At 43.3% G+C, this 18038-nt stretch overlaps 2 protein-coding genes across 2 annotated transcripts in view; both read right to left on the bottom strand.

The window, feature by feature from the left end:
- Positions 1-14360, bottom strand: part of LOC125430201 (zinc finger protein 271-like) — a 40484-nt gene extending 26124 nt beyond the window's left edge. Inside the window, exon 1 of the mRNA XM_048492033.1 lies at positions 13848-14360. Within this exon, the coding sequence (XP_048347990.1) occupies positions 13848-14276 (429 nt within the window). The 5' untranslated portion in view covers positions 14277-14360. The remainder of the gene's footprint in view (positions 1-13847) is intronic.
- Positions 14361-14388: 28 nt separating this feature from the next.
- LOC125430196 (zinc finger protein 22-like) lies at positions 14389-17602 on the bottom strand. The gene is made up of 2 exons (XM_048492025.1): positions 17439-17602; positions 14389-14987 (listed from the first exon to the last, which is right to left on the bottom strand). Exons 1-2 carry the CDS (start codon positions 17449-17451, stop codon positions 14599-14601), a joined length of 402 nt encoding a protein of 133 aa, XP_048347982.1. The 5' UTR covers positions 17452-17602; the 3' UTR covers positions 14389-14598.
- Positions 17603-18038: the final 436 nt, after the last annotated feature.

The raw sequence follows: 18038 nt of genomic DNA, 5'->3' as shown, positions 1-18038 counted from the left end.
CAAACCTTTTCAAAAGGGTGTGTGCCTGTCTACAACAAAAACAAAATGCCATTGCATGCTTTAATAAAGCAATATATTACATTGGAATATTAGCCAGGGGAATTATTATTAGGCCATTATTAAGCCTGGCAAAGGAAGGTTGTTGTCATCCTGTGGATCTTTACTTGGTTACTCAGGAGTCTAGCAACCCCTTAAAGATGAACAAAATAAGCTTTCGTGGTGCATTTGATGAAACGAGGCCTGACTCTGTAAGGTTATGTTGGAGCAAATTTAGGGTGTTTTTTTTAAAGGTTTCAGGACTCCTGTTTAATTTTGATACAATGGAGTAAGATGGCTATCCTGCCATTGAACACACTGGAATTTGTTCATCGTGTAGTGGTTAAGAGCGGTGGACTCTAATTTGGAGAACTGGATTTGTTTCCCTGCTCATCCACATGAAGCCTGCTGGGTGACTGGTCTTCTTGGACTAGTCGCAGTTCTCTCCAAACTCTCCCAGCCTCCTTACCTCACAAGGAGTCTGTTGTGGGGAGAGGAAGGGAGGGGGTTTGTAAGCCGCTTTGAGACTCCTTACAGGGGAGAAAGGCAAGATACAAATCAAAACTCTTCCACTCTTTTTAAAGACTTTTCATGATGCAGCCACTATTCAGATATTGTTACAAGGAAACTATGGTTGCCAATTCTGTGTCAGGCAATTCCTGGTGATTTGGAGGCAGTGTCTGGGAGGGTGGAGTTTGGGGAGAGGAGGGAGTTTAGCCGCAATGTGATGCCATAGAGTACCCCCACTAAAGATGCTGATTTCTCCAGGGAAACTGACCTCTGTAGTCTGACAAACCACTACAATTGCTGGAGGGCTCCAGGCTGGGATCACCTTTTTGAAGATGTGGAGTTCCCTTGTGGGACAGGAGATTAGACTTGAAAATTGTATTTGATACTAAAGAATATAAAGGGCATGTATAACCAATATGACCAAAGAAAATCAAGATGGTTTTATCTCTCTCTCTCTCTAGGCCAACTGGTCAGCAGTTAGATGCAGGCAAAACCAGATCGCTAAGGAATGTGATAGAGAGTGGTACAGGGTCAAGAGGTCAGAAGTCAAAGGAGACATGGAACTTGTAGGATCATTGTACTTGTGTTTTTCTATATTTTAATGAACACTGAAATTATAGTAAAATATATGAAAAGCATGCATAAGATGTAGTCTAGTATAATCACATATCATAATAATTTTTCTTTTTCTTTTTCTTTTTTTTTCCTTTTATGTACACTGAGAGCATATGCACCGGAGACAAATTCCTTGTGTGTCCAATCACACTTGGCCAATAAAGATTCTATTCTATTCTATTCTATTCTATTGTTATAATCATTTTTAATCTTTTAAGTGAATAAGTTGTATGTATGTGAAATCTTTTTTTACACTGGAAATGTCCCTCTCTTGGTACACCCCTCCCTTGGGAATTCTGGGGACTGTCTGCTTTGATAAAAACCAGGCATGATGAGATCAGCTCTCTTGAAAGGGGAGGGGAAACATTCCAGCTTTTGTGTAAGGAAAGTGAGACTAGCCAATTTGATTTTAAGGTAAAGGAATGAAGGCATATCTGGGAGAAATATGATCAGGATAGAGAAGGGATCATTATGACGATGGCCTTACATCACTGAGGGGAAAGCCTCAGTGATGGACTATAATGTATGCATTTTCTAATTTTCTATTTTAAAAAATTGTATCTATAAAAGAGATAAGGTAGGTCTTTTGTCTGGCTGGGTGGGATGCCCTTTGAGAGAGCACCCTGTGGGAGATACTATTCTACACAGTAAAATAATTTCGTTTTCTTAAAAACTTGAGTCTTTGGTCTTTTTCTTCATTAGTCTCTCTTAACGTGAACTGGACAGGGCTATAGAGGTTCTAGTCCGACACCCTCACTCTAACAGTTCCTCCCTATCTGTCGCAGGGAGTCCTGATGTTTAGGGTTACCAACCTCTATGTGGGGCCTGGAGATCTGAAATCGCAATTGATCTCCAGACTGCAGAGATCCATTCCTCTGGAGAAAATTACAGCTTTGGAAGGTGAGGTGTTATACCCCATTGAGGTCCCTGAACTCTGACCTCCCCAGGCTCCACCTCAGGAATTTTCCAACCCAGAGCTGGCAATGCTACCCACAGCTGGCCAAATGTAAAGAGAAAACCAACCAAGCCTTCATGGCCCATCATAAAGCAATGAGGGTATGAAAACTTGGCTTCTGGTCCAGTGGTGGGATCCAAAAATTTTAGTAACAGGTTCCCTCGCCAGCCCCCCCTCGGCAAAGGGGGCAGAGGCGTACCTAGGCAAACCTGGTGAGACTGGTGAGATAAAAGGTACGAAAGGCTGAGAATCAATGAATTGCAGTACCTGAAAGGGATTAACCCAGTTCAGGGAGTTACATTATTAGTCGCAATTGCTATATGGAACCTTCACGTTCAAAGGCAGTATGCCTCTCGGGGAGGCAAGGATGTGGAGATGGAAAAGCGGACCCAGTTACTAACCCCCTCTCGGCACACACAAATAATTAGTAACCCACTCTCGGGAACTGGTGAGAACCTGCTGGATCCCACTTCTGATCTGGTCTGGCCACACACCACTTGTGGTCTATATTGCCTGCTAGGTGTCAACATTGGCTAGAGGGTGGGTGTCATTTGGGGGCCAGTGGATGCTGGGTATGGTGCTTCTGCACCATCTCATGTTTGGGGCACCAGGGCCATAGCAACTCATGAGGAAGTTTATTTTCACTGACCTACATGGGCACTTCTGGACTATGCTATGATTTTTGCTAGCATAACATTCTGCTGGTTCCAGGGGTTATACCCAGGCTGGAGTGGCTTAAGGAGGGGACTAATTCCCGCTATGCCTCTGAGCTCACCTCCTCCCATACTGGCACAGGGGATTGAATTACAAGTAGAATGTAAAGTATGGTCGAATCCCCACTACCGTCTTAGCCAGGTTTCAGAACACAAACGACCTCAAACCTGGTTAAGACGGTAGTGGGGATTCGACCGGGGAGGTCGTCCCTCAAACCTGGTTAGTTTGTGTTCTGAAACCTGGCTAAGATGGTAATGGGGATTCGACCTATGATGGGATTTGGCAAGTGCCAGTCACACAATCCAGTAATGAAGGAGTTAATTGTTGCATGCTAATTAGTGAGGTCAGAAGTCAGTGACCAGGTAATTGATACCTATTGGTTGGGTGGGCTACATGCAGGTCTGCACGTAGGCTTTAGATATATCTTCTTTGTGTTGCACTCTGCACATGCTCACTCACTCTCTCAGTCAGTCAGTCCGCTCAGCTCAGTTGAGTTCAGTCTATAGCTTAGTAGCCCTGTAATAGTCTAAGCAGCAAGCTGGCTGTTGGTGCTAGCTAGTAAGAAAGATGTTTATTGTTTTTCTTCCAAGTTTCCCTTCCCTGTAGTAAGTAAACTTTATTTCAGTAAAGCAACTGGTCTCTGCCTCATTATTGCATTAACTCTGCTAAATAAGTATCTGTCCACACAACAACCTATCTTTCCTTCTTCTGGATTTTTTGGGTTACAGAAACTTTAGAAGCACACCAAGCCGAATAATCAGATTAATAGACCTGGTCCAATATAATAGTGTTATTAGATGGTCAGCTGTTTGGGGTGTCAAAACTGGTCTAAGACATTTTACCCAAGGGCAGAAAATTCAAATGGTACCCTCGTTTTAAGTTGTAAATTAACTCAATCTGTTAGGAAATGTCCATGCTAAAGTTTCATGGTTAGGATGACTGAACCATCAAGAACAGGCAAGACCGTTTCAATAGAGTTTTACACAGAGAACTTCAAGTATTGGCTTATGGTTCACATCTGTTTATCTCCCATTCAGCCATTATATGCGGTCCCCAGATATTGGTATCTGAGGCAGCCGCCTAACTTTGCCTCATGGAAGTGCCCTCTTCGAGAAACAAACCCTTACATCAAACTGTTAAGAACATGAACACCCATGAATCTCAGTGATCGTTTTATCATTTCTGTGGTAATTTCATTGCGCAAGATGCTTGTCAATTGAATCAGTCATTGAATCAGTTTGTCTCCAAAACAATCCTGGGAGCAGCAAGCCCATGAAGTCTAACATTTTGTTACACACACACACAAATGAATAATTGCCTTATGGCTTATGTTTATTTTGAACCATCTGGGCTTTTGTTTAAATATCATTATGTGGTGTTCGCTACTTCTCCATTGTACATGGGCTTACATGCAGTCATTCTCATAACTGTTAAATCTATTTTTGTTTTTGTGTTTTCCATGCCAGTGTAATTTTTCAATATGAAACCTACACTGACTACATTATGAGTTCCTTCTGATACCTATTCCATATTAACATCATCCACACTGGAAACATGCTTGATCATGCCCTCTGTCTGTACTAACTCTCCACTAAGACACAGCCTCCACCCTGAGAAGCCTTCCTTAGGGTTGGCAATTCCTTGGAGAAAAACAGTCTTGACCCTTTAATAGTAGATTGATGTGTGTAAAAATGGGCAGCTGACGCTTTTTTGTGGCACAGAATTGTAAGGCATCATCTGGTAAATGACACTCCATTAAGCCACTTTGCTTCCTCCATCTTGTGATTTTTTTCTGTTGGTAGAAGTTTCTTTTGACTGGAGAGATTTCTTCCACTCCAAGGAAGGATACTTCCCATTTAACATGTAAAAGTACCCCACCTGGGGGCGAATATGGATGGCCTAGCTTTATGGTTTGGGGCTGGACTGGAATATCCCCTCAGTTCAGTCAATAAATAAGGTCAGCTTCCCCACTCAGGACTGCTTTAAAAGACTGCCCACAAGAATTGCTCTGAGAGAGTGGCAGATTTGTGTGTCTCCCAAGTTTTTTACTTCAATATTTTTATCTCCATTTCATGGTTTCTTCAAAAGCTTTACCTCAGAAAGTGGGCCTTTATTGGGGGAGAGGATTACCACAGCGCAGACTTTCTTCAAATGTTTACTTCAGAAGAGGTGGAATCTTCAAATTTTTAAACTCATACTATTGTATGAGTTAAATACATTTTTTGAATGGATGAGGGAGACTCGCCCTCCCATAAAACTGTTTTCTCACCAGTGGGTTTCAAAATTTTATGAGTAATCTTATATCAGGAACCATACGGAAGGAAAAAATGGCTGACAGGGCTAGGGCTAGGCCAATCTCCCTACCCACCAGGGTTGACAACAATCTGGAAGAAAAAATGTCTTGCCCACTTAATAGAGGCTTAATGTGATGTTGTATACTATGTGTATTATGTCCCTTCAAGCTATTACTTACGGCAAACCTATGAATTAATGACTTGAAGGTTATTAATCCCCTCTTAACTCTAGCCTAGCACTAACAGCCCAGGTATACTTTAAAAAGTCTACAATATGAAGCACTTTGGGGGAGGTTGTCTGGAGATTTCAGATGAAATACCAGCACTCTGTGCATGACACTTAGCTCTTCTAGTATTCGGGTGAGGCAGTGGGTAAACAGAACAGGTGTCTGGAGACCCTAATGCTGTGGCACCTAGAAATTTAATTGAAGCAATTAGTATTTTTCAACAATTATTTTATTTACAAAGTTATAACAACACTTATATTTCTTTATATACAACTCAACTCACATTATAGCCTGAATAAACTTGTGAGGAACTGAAAAGTACTTCATAGTTGACTTTATGGGGAAAGTTATAATTAAAACAAAACCGTGAAGACTGAAAAATACGTCTGACACCTAAATTTTATATGCTAGCTCCTGGAGCCAAAGAAAACTTGTAGAAGCCTGCCATAATGGGCTGGGTAAAGACCAGTCAATCAAAGATAAATTCATATAAGACTGAGATTCTTTGGGTTGATAATAATAATATTAATTTATACTCTGGCTTTCAGTAATGTAGCCAAGCTGAGTTTAAGGTGTAAGTCTGTTGTACTCCCTTTGAAAAAGCAGATTCGCAGCTTGAGGGTGCTAGGAAACCTGCGTCTACCAAAGGGAATCCAGGTCTTACTTGTGGTGTGTAGCAACTCACCATACTGTCTTTTAGGTGCTATGTCAAAATGTTATCACTGAAAATCTAATCGCATTTATTCGCATTTAATGGCATTAATTAGTCACTTATATTAAATAATCAAAAGACATTTATTCCGATGTTTCATTAACATTTATTAGTTATTTGTAGTTACCTTAAGAAATTAAAAAAAACCTCTAACTCTCAATCTGAGCTGAATGAAAGGAGCCAAATCACACGGATATCTAAGCTTAATGTTGATTAGGCAGACCCTGAGGGCCCAGGTGAAACACAAATACAAGTCCCTAACGTGTAACAAAAGGAGGCCTTTCAGGGTGCTTACAGCCGCCAGGCGTTCAGTAGTAAATCCTCCTGACTGAACCAAGGTCTGAGAAAGAAAGTTGAGTTAAAGGTGCATGTATTATTAATATCTAGGAACAATAAATTAAAAAAAACATATCTAGTGCTAGGCTTGCCTATGTTTTTGCTCTGTCGGTGCATTCCTCCTGTCAGATTCTGTGTTCTGCCATTTGTCTAAGCTGGTGAAGACTGAAACACATAGGGGCTTTCCCCACTACAGAAGGGAGCTAAGGTCGATTCGGTTCCCTTCAGTGGAGGGCAATTCCAGGCTGTCCCCACAGCAACTGAGTTGGCCCCCTGGAATGGAACGAAGTGGGCGGGATCATCTTGGTGCCTGTTTCACTCCTCGATCGTGATTGGAGCTTGTGTTACGGTGGAAAACAGGAGCGTTCTTTTTTTTTTTTTTACAGTTTTTACAGTTTACAGTTTACAGTTACATGCACTTTCTGCCCACCACGACTCTCCTGTTCTGCGCATGCCACAAAAGTGGCTCTTGATTGGTTGAACGGATGAGGTGTTGTTTCGATGCTTCCCCACTTCGAAGCTTCGAAGCGGTATCGACCTTGTTCCGGCAGAAAAGTGTAGTTCATAACTGCGACAAGGATGTTGCAGTTCTGAGGGGGCGGGGAGGAACTGAGACAAAGCAATGTTGAGCTCGGTGGCAATGGGGATTCACTGAGGCGAACCTAGGTAGAAACCAGTTCAACTCTGTCAGTGGGGAAAGCCCTGAGACAATGTCAGAGGCCGAGAAGCATCCGGAAAAAGTTGTCTTAACAAAGCGGAAACCTGTTCCAATGTTTTCCCCCCTTATAATTAACCCTGAGTTTCACAAGCATGAAACCCTGAGCATGTCATAGAAAAACGATCAGATCAGTCTATAAGACATGCCTCTCAGACTCGCCAAAGGAGAACATCTTTATATCAAAGAATTGTTAACCTGTCAAAATTCCACAAAGTGATATGTGTCTGTCTGTCAGGCCTGAAGGGCACTAAGCTTTTGTATGTTATCCCAAGGTGTCAGGAATTCTGTGATGTATAGGAATTTAATTACTTATCATGTGAAGTTTTTCTATAAAAGGGGACAGTTCCAAAGTCAAAGTTGAGTCTTTTGTCCCAGGGCGTCACTGCAACCTGTTTCCCTCTAATAAACTTTCTAACTTTTTAAAATCCTTTGCCCTTGTCAGTTTCTTTGATTTTCTAAACAAGAATTGGGTAACTTATCCTGTTCCCTCTAATCGGGGTAACAAAAACATTTCTTTTTTTTACTAAGGCGTTTAACTACAGGGTTATATCTTTTTAGTTTTATGCTCTGCTCTTTCCCTGAGAACTCTTTTATGTATTTTCAGGTGTTTAATTGCTTGTTTTTAATGCTGTTTTATTTTTGTACGCTATAATTTAAAAATGATTTTATGGTGGTGATTTTATCTGTAAGCTGCCTCAAGCAGGAGTCTGGAAAGGTGACATATAAATGTCATAAATAAAAAAGAGCTATGGTTTACCTGCTGTACTCCTTGCTATAAAAGGAAGCTGGTATCCATGTTCTGATCACATCTAACTTAGACAGTGACCAAAATGTCTGTCATTACGATGCTCTGTAATATAATGTAGCATACCTGTGTCTTGGGAACTGGGTCTTTAGTCCTCTGTTCAGTAGCTCCCAGTTACTCTTCCGCCGAACCTATGCCAACTGAATATAATACGAAGTGGGTTCTGGCTCACAAAAATGTATACATTCGTTAGCCTTTAAGATACCATGATACTTGCTCTTGTTCTGGAAATAAATTCTCTTGCAGAATTTACTTCCATGTAAACTTTATATCGAATATATAGTACCATGAAAGCGTTTAAAGGCTTCTTCAAAATCTGAATCTGGTAAGGTAACTGTGCAGTGATTTGGCATCATTGAAGGGCAGTGGCGTATCTGCCTAGGGATAAGGGGTACCCCTGCCTAGGGACAAGGGGTACCCCTGCCTAGGGACAAGGGGTACCCCAAGGGTACCCCTTGTCCCTGGGCGCCACTCTTCTGGTCACGTGGGGGGCGCAAAATCGGCCCCCCACGTGATCAGGAAGTCCTGCTGCCTCATTGTTTTTGCATGCCTTGACCTGTCCGAGGCACGCAGAAATGATGAGACAGCAGGACTTCCTGCTGCCTCCAAGTTCCCTCAACCCCGCCCTGGACTCCTCCCTCCCTCCCTCCCTCCCTTCCCCCCCCTGCCGGCTGGGCTCCCAGCCGGCAGCCTGCAGTCTCTTCTGACCTCCCCTCCAGGCAGCCCAGAAGAGACTGCAGTCTCGGCCTCAGAGACCATCTTTTATAAGCACTGAGGCCGGGGGTGGGGCTTGGGGAGCAGGAAGGGGTGGGAGTCTGGGCGGGAGGTGGGCACCCTAAACCTTGCCCATGTCCATGGTGACATGGGTGGGGTTGAGGGCAATGGGGGCAGAGCCAAGATGGGCAGGGCAGGGGCAGAGCCTGGGGGGCATCCTGGAGACAATTTGTCTCCGAGCGCCATTTACCCCTGGTACGCCTCTGTTGAAGGGTTTTCTGAAAACAAAGATTATGGGACTGAAGCCTTTCTCGAAATCTCCAATAGCTCTACAGACCCTGAAAGGCAGCCAAAATGGCATCACAATTTCCTTTGGAATCCCATTCTTCTAGCACCCTGGAGCTTCTTCAGGTTGGCCATTTATTATGATAGTCCTGTTGCTCCTGCTTGAGGATGGGAGGCAGGAAACAGAAAGAGATATGAATGAAATTGGGTGTCAGATTTTCTTTTCTCCTCTGACATGCCTGAGCTCTAACCTTCTGAGATCTTAATGTACTGCAGATTTAACCTAGATGCTCATGTTGTTTTAACTGCTGAGAATTCTTTAAGGAATCCTGGAATATATGTTTGATAGACGGTGCTGAGCCCTAACTTGGATGGCTCAGGCTAGCTCAGTCTTGTCAAATCTCAGAAAACAGGCAGGGCCAGCCCTGGCTAGTAGTCGGATGGACTGTTACCAAGGCAGTTCGGAGTTCCTACGCAAAGACAGGCAGCGGCAAACCTCAGTTCATCTCTTACCTTGTAAACTGACACCTTTCTTGGAGTCTACCAAATGATTTTAGAAAGTAGGTGGGACCAGTTGGGGCTTTTGCTCAGAAAGGCTTCATATGGGCCACTGGAGATTTGATTGGCTATGTGGATTTTTTGAAACTTTGCTTCGGCTACAGCTGCCATAACAGTGCATTGTTTTGTTGGTTCTACCGCCTGCACAGGTGTTTTATGGCAGCCATTTTGTGGCTGCTCCCACTACCCTATGTCGGCATTCCAAAAGTGCCCTCAGGCTGAAAAAGGTTGGGGACCCCTGCCTTATGGGATTACCATGTCAGTTGCAACTTGACGCCCACCCCCACTTAGGCGACGGACATATTTGGGCCCACTCGCGGAGACTTATGGACCCCATTGAGTTCCAGAACATCCTGCAGGAGTCACCACCTGCTGGTGACTCTCTCGAAGAGCTGATAGGGAGCTGGGAAACCAAGCTCTCTGAAGCAATCAAGACAGTGTCCTCTCCATCCCCGGTCCAAATTGACCCCTTGGTATACTGAGCTGAGGAGGACTAAACAGGAACTTAGATGACTGGATCGAGTGTGGTGGCATACTCATGACGAGGAATAGAGACATTTGTTTAGGACACGAATGAACGCTTACAAGAGAGCAGAGAAGGAGGCAAAAAGAATTTTTTTTTTTGCTACTACCATTGCCGCTGAGAGTTCACACCCAGCATAGTGTTTTAGGGTAATTTGGACACTAACAACCTTGAATACAGGTCCCAAAATCTCAGGGATTGTGAGGCTTTTGTGAGCTTTTACACAGGAACAATATGTCTCGTCACCTGGGTTTTTTAGCTGGATTGTTTAAATGGTTTTATGATTTGTTTTTATTGATTGTTATTCATAGGCTTTTATGAATTTTATGTATGATTTTAGGCTTTATGCCATTGTAAGCCGGCCTGAGCCCTTTAGGGTGAGGGTGGAATATAAATATAAAAATAAATAAATAAAGCTCAAAAACTTGCATGTTTTGTGTGACAATTTGGTCCTTATAAAAGATATCAAGCAGATTTTGTTTCCTACTTTTTGTAACCACTTTGCCATACTAGCTCCCATGTGTATTCAGGCCCTCAGAAAGAGATATCTGGAGGGTGGCATTATTCCCTGGCACCATGGGTTAAATATATATCCCCCCTTCCTGATGTCTTGAGATCTGAAATTACAACTGTTCTTCAGGCTACAGAGATCAGTTTCTCTGAAGAAAAAGGATGTGGTAGACTCCAAGGCATAATACCCTGATGAGTTCCTTCCCCTCCCTAGACAGGCCCCACACCCAAATCTCCAGGAATGTTCTAACTCTAATTTGACAACCATACCCCCTACAGCAACATGGACCTCTAGCAGGATATGCACTTTGGCCCTGTGCTTGTCTTTCATAACTTGATAACCATTCCAGTGTCATTGAGGGCTAGATATTGTGGAGAGAATGCTTCCTCACCGTTATCTCAGCACTTAGCTATGTATTATGTGGGCTGGTTTCTCAGTGGATCTTCTAATACATGTTTTACCCTTAAAAATCACTGTGAGGATGCCCCAATTTGGATCAGAGCAATAACCCTATTGGCAAGTGAAGCTACGCCTTATTTCTGCATAATTTTCTCAATAGAAACACCCTTCCATGCTATTCTTCCAACTATTAAACAGTTAATAGTTTCAGCAGGGGGAAGCAGCAGGTATGATACAGGTATCAGTCCTTTCCACCATTGACAATTTGAGGCCAGTACTTCATAGTGGTTAGATCATGATCTGAAAGGCCTGGGTTTAAGCCCCCCCTCTGCCACGGAAGGTGACCGTGGTACTCTCTCACATTCAGCCTAACCTACATTAGAGTTGTTGTGAGAACAGAATGACGGTAATGAGTGCCACACTGAGCTCCCTGAAGGAAGGGGAAACAGCATGGGACTCATTTTGCTCCAAATACAAACTGCCTTTTAACAAGGTGCTCCCACGCCAGAGGTAAAAACACATTTAAGAAATTCAGTCACACATCTGACAGGCTACGGGGTGGAAAGCATTTAGGTTTTTGTGTTTTAGAACTCTGTGTGGATATCAGAAGACCTCAAAATGTGCAATTTCTTTGCTTTTAAGTTCAGAAGAACTTTGCTGAAGTTAATTTCAGCTTATTTTCTCTTCAGAAAGCAAGAACTGTATAATGGCTAGTGTCCAGTTAGGATCTGGGAAGCTCAGGTTCAAATAGAATAACCTTGGTCCACCTAACCTACCTCACAAAGTTGTTACAAGTACAAAATGGAGGATGGACATGTTATCTTGCCAGCTGCTTTGGATTCCCAATGACGAGTGGGATGTAAAAATTCAAATGAGTGAATGATCCTCTGTGTATTAATGAGGGTGACAAGGCTTACCTCCTAAGCATATTGTTGCAATGTTCTAGCAATATATTAATGTCTTAGTCCTTTTTTGTAATATTCTGGTTGGGGGAGAGATAGTGGTTTGACCACAACAGTCCAGTCATTGAACAGGAGGCTGGGGGTGAGTGGGAGTGACAAAGGAAACTGACAGAAATATTATGCACATAGAAAGAGCAGATTCAAAATCAGCTGCCAGAAAAACATTGGCCCCTTCCGCACATGCAAAATAATGCGTTTTCAAACCACTTTCACAACTGTTTGCAAGTGGAATTTGCCATTCCGCACAGCTTCAAAGAGCACTGAAAGCAGTTTGAAAGTGCATTATTCTGCATGTGCGGAATGAGCCATTGAGTATATGCGGCCTCACAAGAGCTGGAAAAAACCAAGGGAAAAAGAAAAAAACCACAAAAGTAAAAATTAAAGGAACAAAAATGCATGTGGAAACTGGGAGATAAACTGAAGCAATATAGGGCTGGAACTGACAAAAAATGTAGGAAAAATGAGTATATTTGCAAATTATTCTTTTATGATGGATGGAAGGAACCCCGTTTACGGTTGGTAGGTTTTTCTCTGGTAAGACTCTTAATGCCTTCTCGGCTGTTTGAGTTAGAAATTCATCAGATGACACTTTTCTTATCTCTGCAGCTGAATGCCAGGAAAAGCTTCACCAGTTAATTTCCTGCTTGCTGCACAGCTGATTAGAGACACACAACCTTGCAGCTGGCAGTCCTTGCCCATGAACAAATCCTAACAGGCAGAGAAAGACTTAGGGTCTATAGCAGTGATGGTAGGATGGACATATGAGTTATGTCTCCTCTCCAGGGCTTGCTTTTTTCGGGGCGGGGGGGGGGGTGTCTCTGAATTATCCACAGTAAAAATAAAGCAATTACTAAGGATACAAAATCTGAAATTGTTAACAAGAGAGACTGTAAATATTCTACACATCACCATATGCACAAGTGGGGAATTAGGTATTCAATACCAGAATTGGCATCCTGAGAATATAAGCACCTATTTAAGAAGAAAACAAATTTATAGTTGTTATGGCTGCAGAGAAAAAATATGAAACTTTCATTGGTTGTGTCTGATGGAACAGAAATGAAACTGTACTTTGGTTTGGGAATGATTTTTCTTTGGCACACTCTAATCTGGAGAACCAGGTTTGATTCCCCGCTCTGCCACTTGAGCTGTGGAGACTTATCTGGAGAACCAGATTAGTTTATGTACTCCAACACATGCCAGCGGGATGACCTTGGGTTAGTCACAGTTCTTTGGAGCGTTCTCAGCTCCTCACCTACCCTCTATGGTGTTTGTTGTGGGGATGGTGGTGGAAGGAGCATGAGCATTTGTAAGCTCCTTTTGGAGTCTTCTTGCAGGAGAGTAGTATGTGAGAGAAATGCAAACTTCTTTCTTTCTCTTGATAACTACACACAGTGATATGTTTGCTCTCCAGTCCACTCCTTATTTTGCTCTGTGCCATAATAATAGTTTTAAAAGGAAACACATGTACTTAATTTACATAACATGTTTTGAGGGGAAAATGTGTTTTGTTTCTTTGTAAAGAATGTAATTCTGAACTTATTTGCATGCACTCTGAATGGAAGGCTACAAAGGACAATATCCCCCCCCTACAGGCTATAAAAATATGTAAACCAATACAAAAAAGTGTAACTTGTGCATGTATTTAACACCCCTCCACTTTCTCGATAAGACATGTGGAAATAAACACCCTTTCTTTTTTCAGTTAAACAGAATAGCACAGATTACTCCCCTACTTCACCCCAGAGAGAACCTTTATTAATTAGGATTTCCCAGAACTAGATCCTTTTCTACTGGATTAGCTTGTTACTCAGTGTTTACATTTGTTTTAGCCATTCTTTATTGAAAACAAATCAATTTTTTACCAAGCCTTCTAAGAATAAAGAGGTTATTTTTTGTTAGCAAATATCTTGTGACTCATTAAAGATGAACATCAATAGTTTCAGTTCTCATTCAGAACTTGCAAATGAAGCATCTCGTTTGTGGAGTTTCCGATGCTTAATAAGGTTTGAACTCACACTGAAACTTTTTCCACACTCATGACACTCATACGGCTTCTCCCCTGTGTGGACTCTGTGATGTGTAATAAGGTGTGAATTGTTACGGAAGGTTTTCCCACATTCAGCACAGACATAAGGTTTTTCTCCTGTGTGGACTCTCTGGTGACCAACAAGCACCGAGCTATAAGAAAAGCTTTTCCCACACTCAGGACATTTGTAAGGTTTTTCTCCTGTGTGGATTCTCCGATGTATAACCAAGTGTGAATTTGTATTGAACTTCTTCCCACAATCACTGCATTTGTATGGCTTTTCTCCTGTATGAATTCTCTGGTGAATAATGAGGTCTGCACTTCGACAGAAATTTTTGCCACACTCTAGGCACTGATAAGGTTTCTCAGTCATGTGGATTCTCTGATGACTTAGGTAATCTGACTTATTCACTGTGTTCCTTTCTAGGGCAGCTTCAGGACATTTTTTTTATGCTTCTCCTCTCAAAAGTGAATTCTCTTCTTATGCACAATAAGAGCTGTTCTGCTAAAGCTTTTCCAGCACTCCTGGCATTTATGGGGTTTCTCACCTGTGTGGGTTCTCTGGTGCGTAATAAGAGTTGAACTCCTGCTGAAACTGTTTCCGCAGTCCAAGCACAGAGAAGGCCTGCTTCCTGTGTGCACCCCTTTGGTGCATTATAAGATTGGTATACAAGGGACAGTTCTCTCCCACAGTCTCACATTTGGAAGGGTGCCTTCTCTGAGTGGCTTCCCCCTTCTGGTGCCTCCTGAAATTTGCAGGCCTGGTTGAAGTTTCTCCCACAGTGAGGACAGATATAGGGCTTCTCTTTTGTGTGGCTTTTCTGATGTGCAATGAGGTGGGTGCTCTGAACAAAACTTTTTCCACATTTGGCACAGGTAAAGGGTCTGTCTCCCGTGTGGAGTTTCTGGTGCCGAACAAGGTCAGAACGACGGAAAAATCTTTTCCCACAATCAGAGCATGGGTGTTTTCTTTTTAGGTCTCCTGAAACAAAGCCTTTCAAGCGGGGGGCACGCCTGGCCTTACCCTCCTGCAGGAGAACTTGCTGCTTAACTTCTTCACCTGTGGTCAACATTTCGTCCACATCTGGAAAGAAGAGAGAATACAGACACAGGACACAGGTCATTATTTTCACAGGATCTTGGAGGGGAATTAGGTCAAATAGTATGTTTATGATTGGATTATATGGAAGTGTGCCAGCCCATAAATCCGGTATTGGCAGACTTCAAAAAAATTTTATCTTGAGTAAACATGTTATCTTCATCTGTATATAACTGACATATACAGCAGCCTCCCACCTCCAGGAAAAAGAAACAACACTCCACACAGCAGGGTCTTTCCAAAGAAGGCTTTTACCACAGAGTTGCTATATGTACACGATAATATATACAGAGATGCTAAAACAGTTCAAAGTGTCTTCGTGGGCACTTGTTTCCAACAGGAACACAGGTACAGTACAAAGGAGTTGCTTATATACACAGTTGCACCAATCATTGTAAAGGTCACTTGCATCTGATTTGAGCCAGTCTGACTGCTGTTTTCCAGCTGTCAGATCACTCCTTTTTGCTGACTCATGATGCTGCTGGATAGGATATGATCACCATGATCTAACTGTCATGACATTATAATACAGCTAGCTGTATGGGCACATGGCAGTGAGATTATGTTGGCAGTCTTGGGAGTAGGGGAATGGATCTAAGAGGAGTCACAGGTCAGTGGGGAGCATCTACTTTGCATGCAGAAAGTTCCAGGTTCCATCCCTGTCATCCCCAGTTAAAATTATTAGGTAGTAAGCAATATGAAAGACTTCACCCTGAGACCCTGGAGATGACAGGCCAATGGCATGATTCAGTATAAGGCAGGTTCATGTTTTTATCTATTTGTTGACACCACAGATCTTCCATTGAAAACTGCAATGCAAATAGTTCATCCACAAGCTTGTATAGAGAGGACAACAGAATTTAAAAGGTGTTAAGTGGGGAGTCATTATACTAACTCCGTGGTGGCGAACCTTTGGAACTCCAGATGTTATGGACTACAATTCCCATCAGCCCCTTCGAGCATGGCCAATTGGCCATGCTGGCAGAGGCTGATGGGAATTGTAGTCCATAACATCTGGAGTTCCAAAGGTTCGCCACCACTGTACTAACTGAACTTGATCATCAGAATTTCTATGACATTTCAAGAGGAAAATGTATAAACTGTTTTTATTGTGAGCTTTTGCTGCTTGAACACCATGCAATTCAGTGCCTCTGTTCATGTGGTGTCTTTGGGGACCCTCACCTACCTCATCGTGCTGTTGTGCAGAAAAATGTGAAAATGCCAGCATGTATATCCTGAGATCCTGTGGTGGTGCAGAGGGCAGAATTGAGATATACTGCCTCAACCGTTAGCCACTTCTGTGGCATAGAGGGGAAAACTGCAGGACTGTGGTCAAAGCTCTGCTCCAGACCAGAGTTTGGCCCTGAAGATCCAAGCTCACTTCTAACACCAGGTAGTATTCCCTGGGGCTACAGTACTCACTCAGGTACTGGTTTTCAGAGACAAGCTGGTTCAAAACAACACTTTGGCTTATCTACATGCTCTTTTACAACCATCTTTGCTTACTGATTTCAACCATTTCAGCTTCAGTTTTCAGCTTCTGGTAAAGAACTTCGAACGAAACCAAGGGCTCCACCCAATAGGACCAAACTAAATCTCACTGATAATTTGGGGGGAGGGGGAGCAGACTGTTCCATTGTACACACATAAACACAGTAAATATACCGCAGACTCAAAGCTGACTCAACCTTCTATCCTTGTGAGGTCAGTAAAACGAGCATCCAGCTCGCCGGGGGTAAAATGCAGACAACTGCGGAAGAGGCAATGGCAAACCACCCCGCAAACGTCAGGGCTAACAAACGTAGTAATGCGATGTCACCCCATGTGTCAGTAATGACACGGTGCTTGCAGGGGGGCAAACTTTTACCATGTTTTATATACACAGACAGCACATAAATCAAGCAGGTGCACCGCTCATTCTAAACAACCAGCCTCTGCTGCAGATTGTGTGTAGCTAAGGAAAATGGAAAGGACAACTCATTCCTCAGACTTCATCGCCAGATGACACGAAGACCCACCTCCATGTCGGCACTGTGGACTGCGCGACGGCTGGACAAGCTTTCAAGTAGAGAGGAGGGCTCTCCGACTGCTTAAATGCCAGGTGCCGCGCCTTAAAAGCGCACTAGTGGATTCCGCACAGCATATTTATAACGAATTGCAATCGTTATAAATGAACTCGTTTCCCCTTCCCCCTGAATCGCTGGCATGCTGCCACTGAGCCACGGTCCCTCCCTTTGGAGACGTGGCTCCCCCACAGAACATTCTTAAATCCTCCCATTGACTGCACAGCCGCTCCCTCGCCTGTCCTGAGCCCCTGCCCCGCACCTAAAACGCTTCCTCAACGTCCTTCGAGATTAATGGCTGCCGCAGCCACGGGGAGGGGTGGGTAGGTGGGGGGGTGAGGAAGGAAACGGCCCGCAGTGCACCAGTTCTCACCTCGGTCGGGCATCGCGTGCACGGTTGGAAGGCGCGAGTGTTTCTTCCGGCCTCTCTTTCAGATGGGCAGGCAGCGGCTCCGGCTCCATTCAGCCTCCATTCCAGACTGTCGAGCGTCGAATTCCGAAAGCTCTATTCTAGCACCTCCGTGCCCGAATTGCGGAGGGAGGGACTTTGATCGCCGTTCCTTGGGAAACAAACGGCGCCCTCTGCTGGTTACGGGCTCTCTGCGAAGTCTTCCTGTGCGACCAAGTCTGATTTTGCCGGTGGGAAATGGTTTTGTTGAGCGAGAGACGGTGGTGCATCGCAAGGCTTGGTCGTAGTTTCTCTCCTGTGTAATAGTATGACTGAGGCCTAGTGTAGGTGTGCAGGAGGGGAAATCCTGACCTACCGTGGTTGGCATCATTTTGCAGGCATGTTGTTTTTTTAAATATGGTCTCACGTTTAAAACACACCCACCCAAGCTCTGTACAAGTATTAAAAACACAAAAGGAACACTTAAGTTCAACCACGACATTGCTAGTATGCGAGTTTTTGAGTTTTTTGTTCAGACTATATGATTTAAAAGAAAAAAACAAAGGGGAAAATAAGTTTCAGGCC

Source organism: Sphaerodactylus townsendi, linkage group LG03 (genome assembly GCF_021028975.2).
Source record: "Sphaerodactylus townsendi isolate TG3544 linkage group LG03, MPM_Stown_v2.3, whole genome shotgun sequence".
Taxonomy (NCBI): domain Eukaryota; kingdom Metazoa; phylum Chordata; class Lepidosauria; order Squamata; family Sphaerodactylidae; genus Sphaerodactylus; species Sphaerodactylus townsendi.
This window is presented reverse-complemented; position numbering and strand designations above follow the sequence as displayed.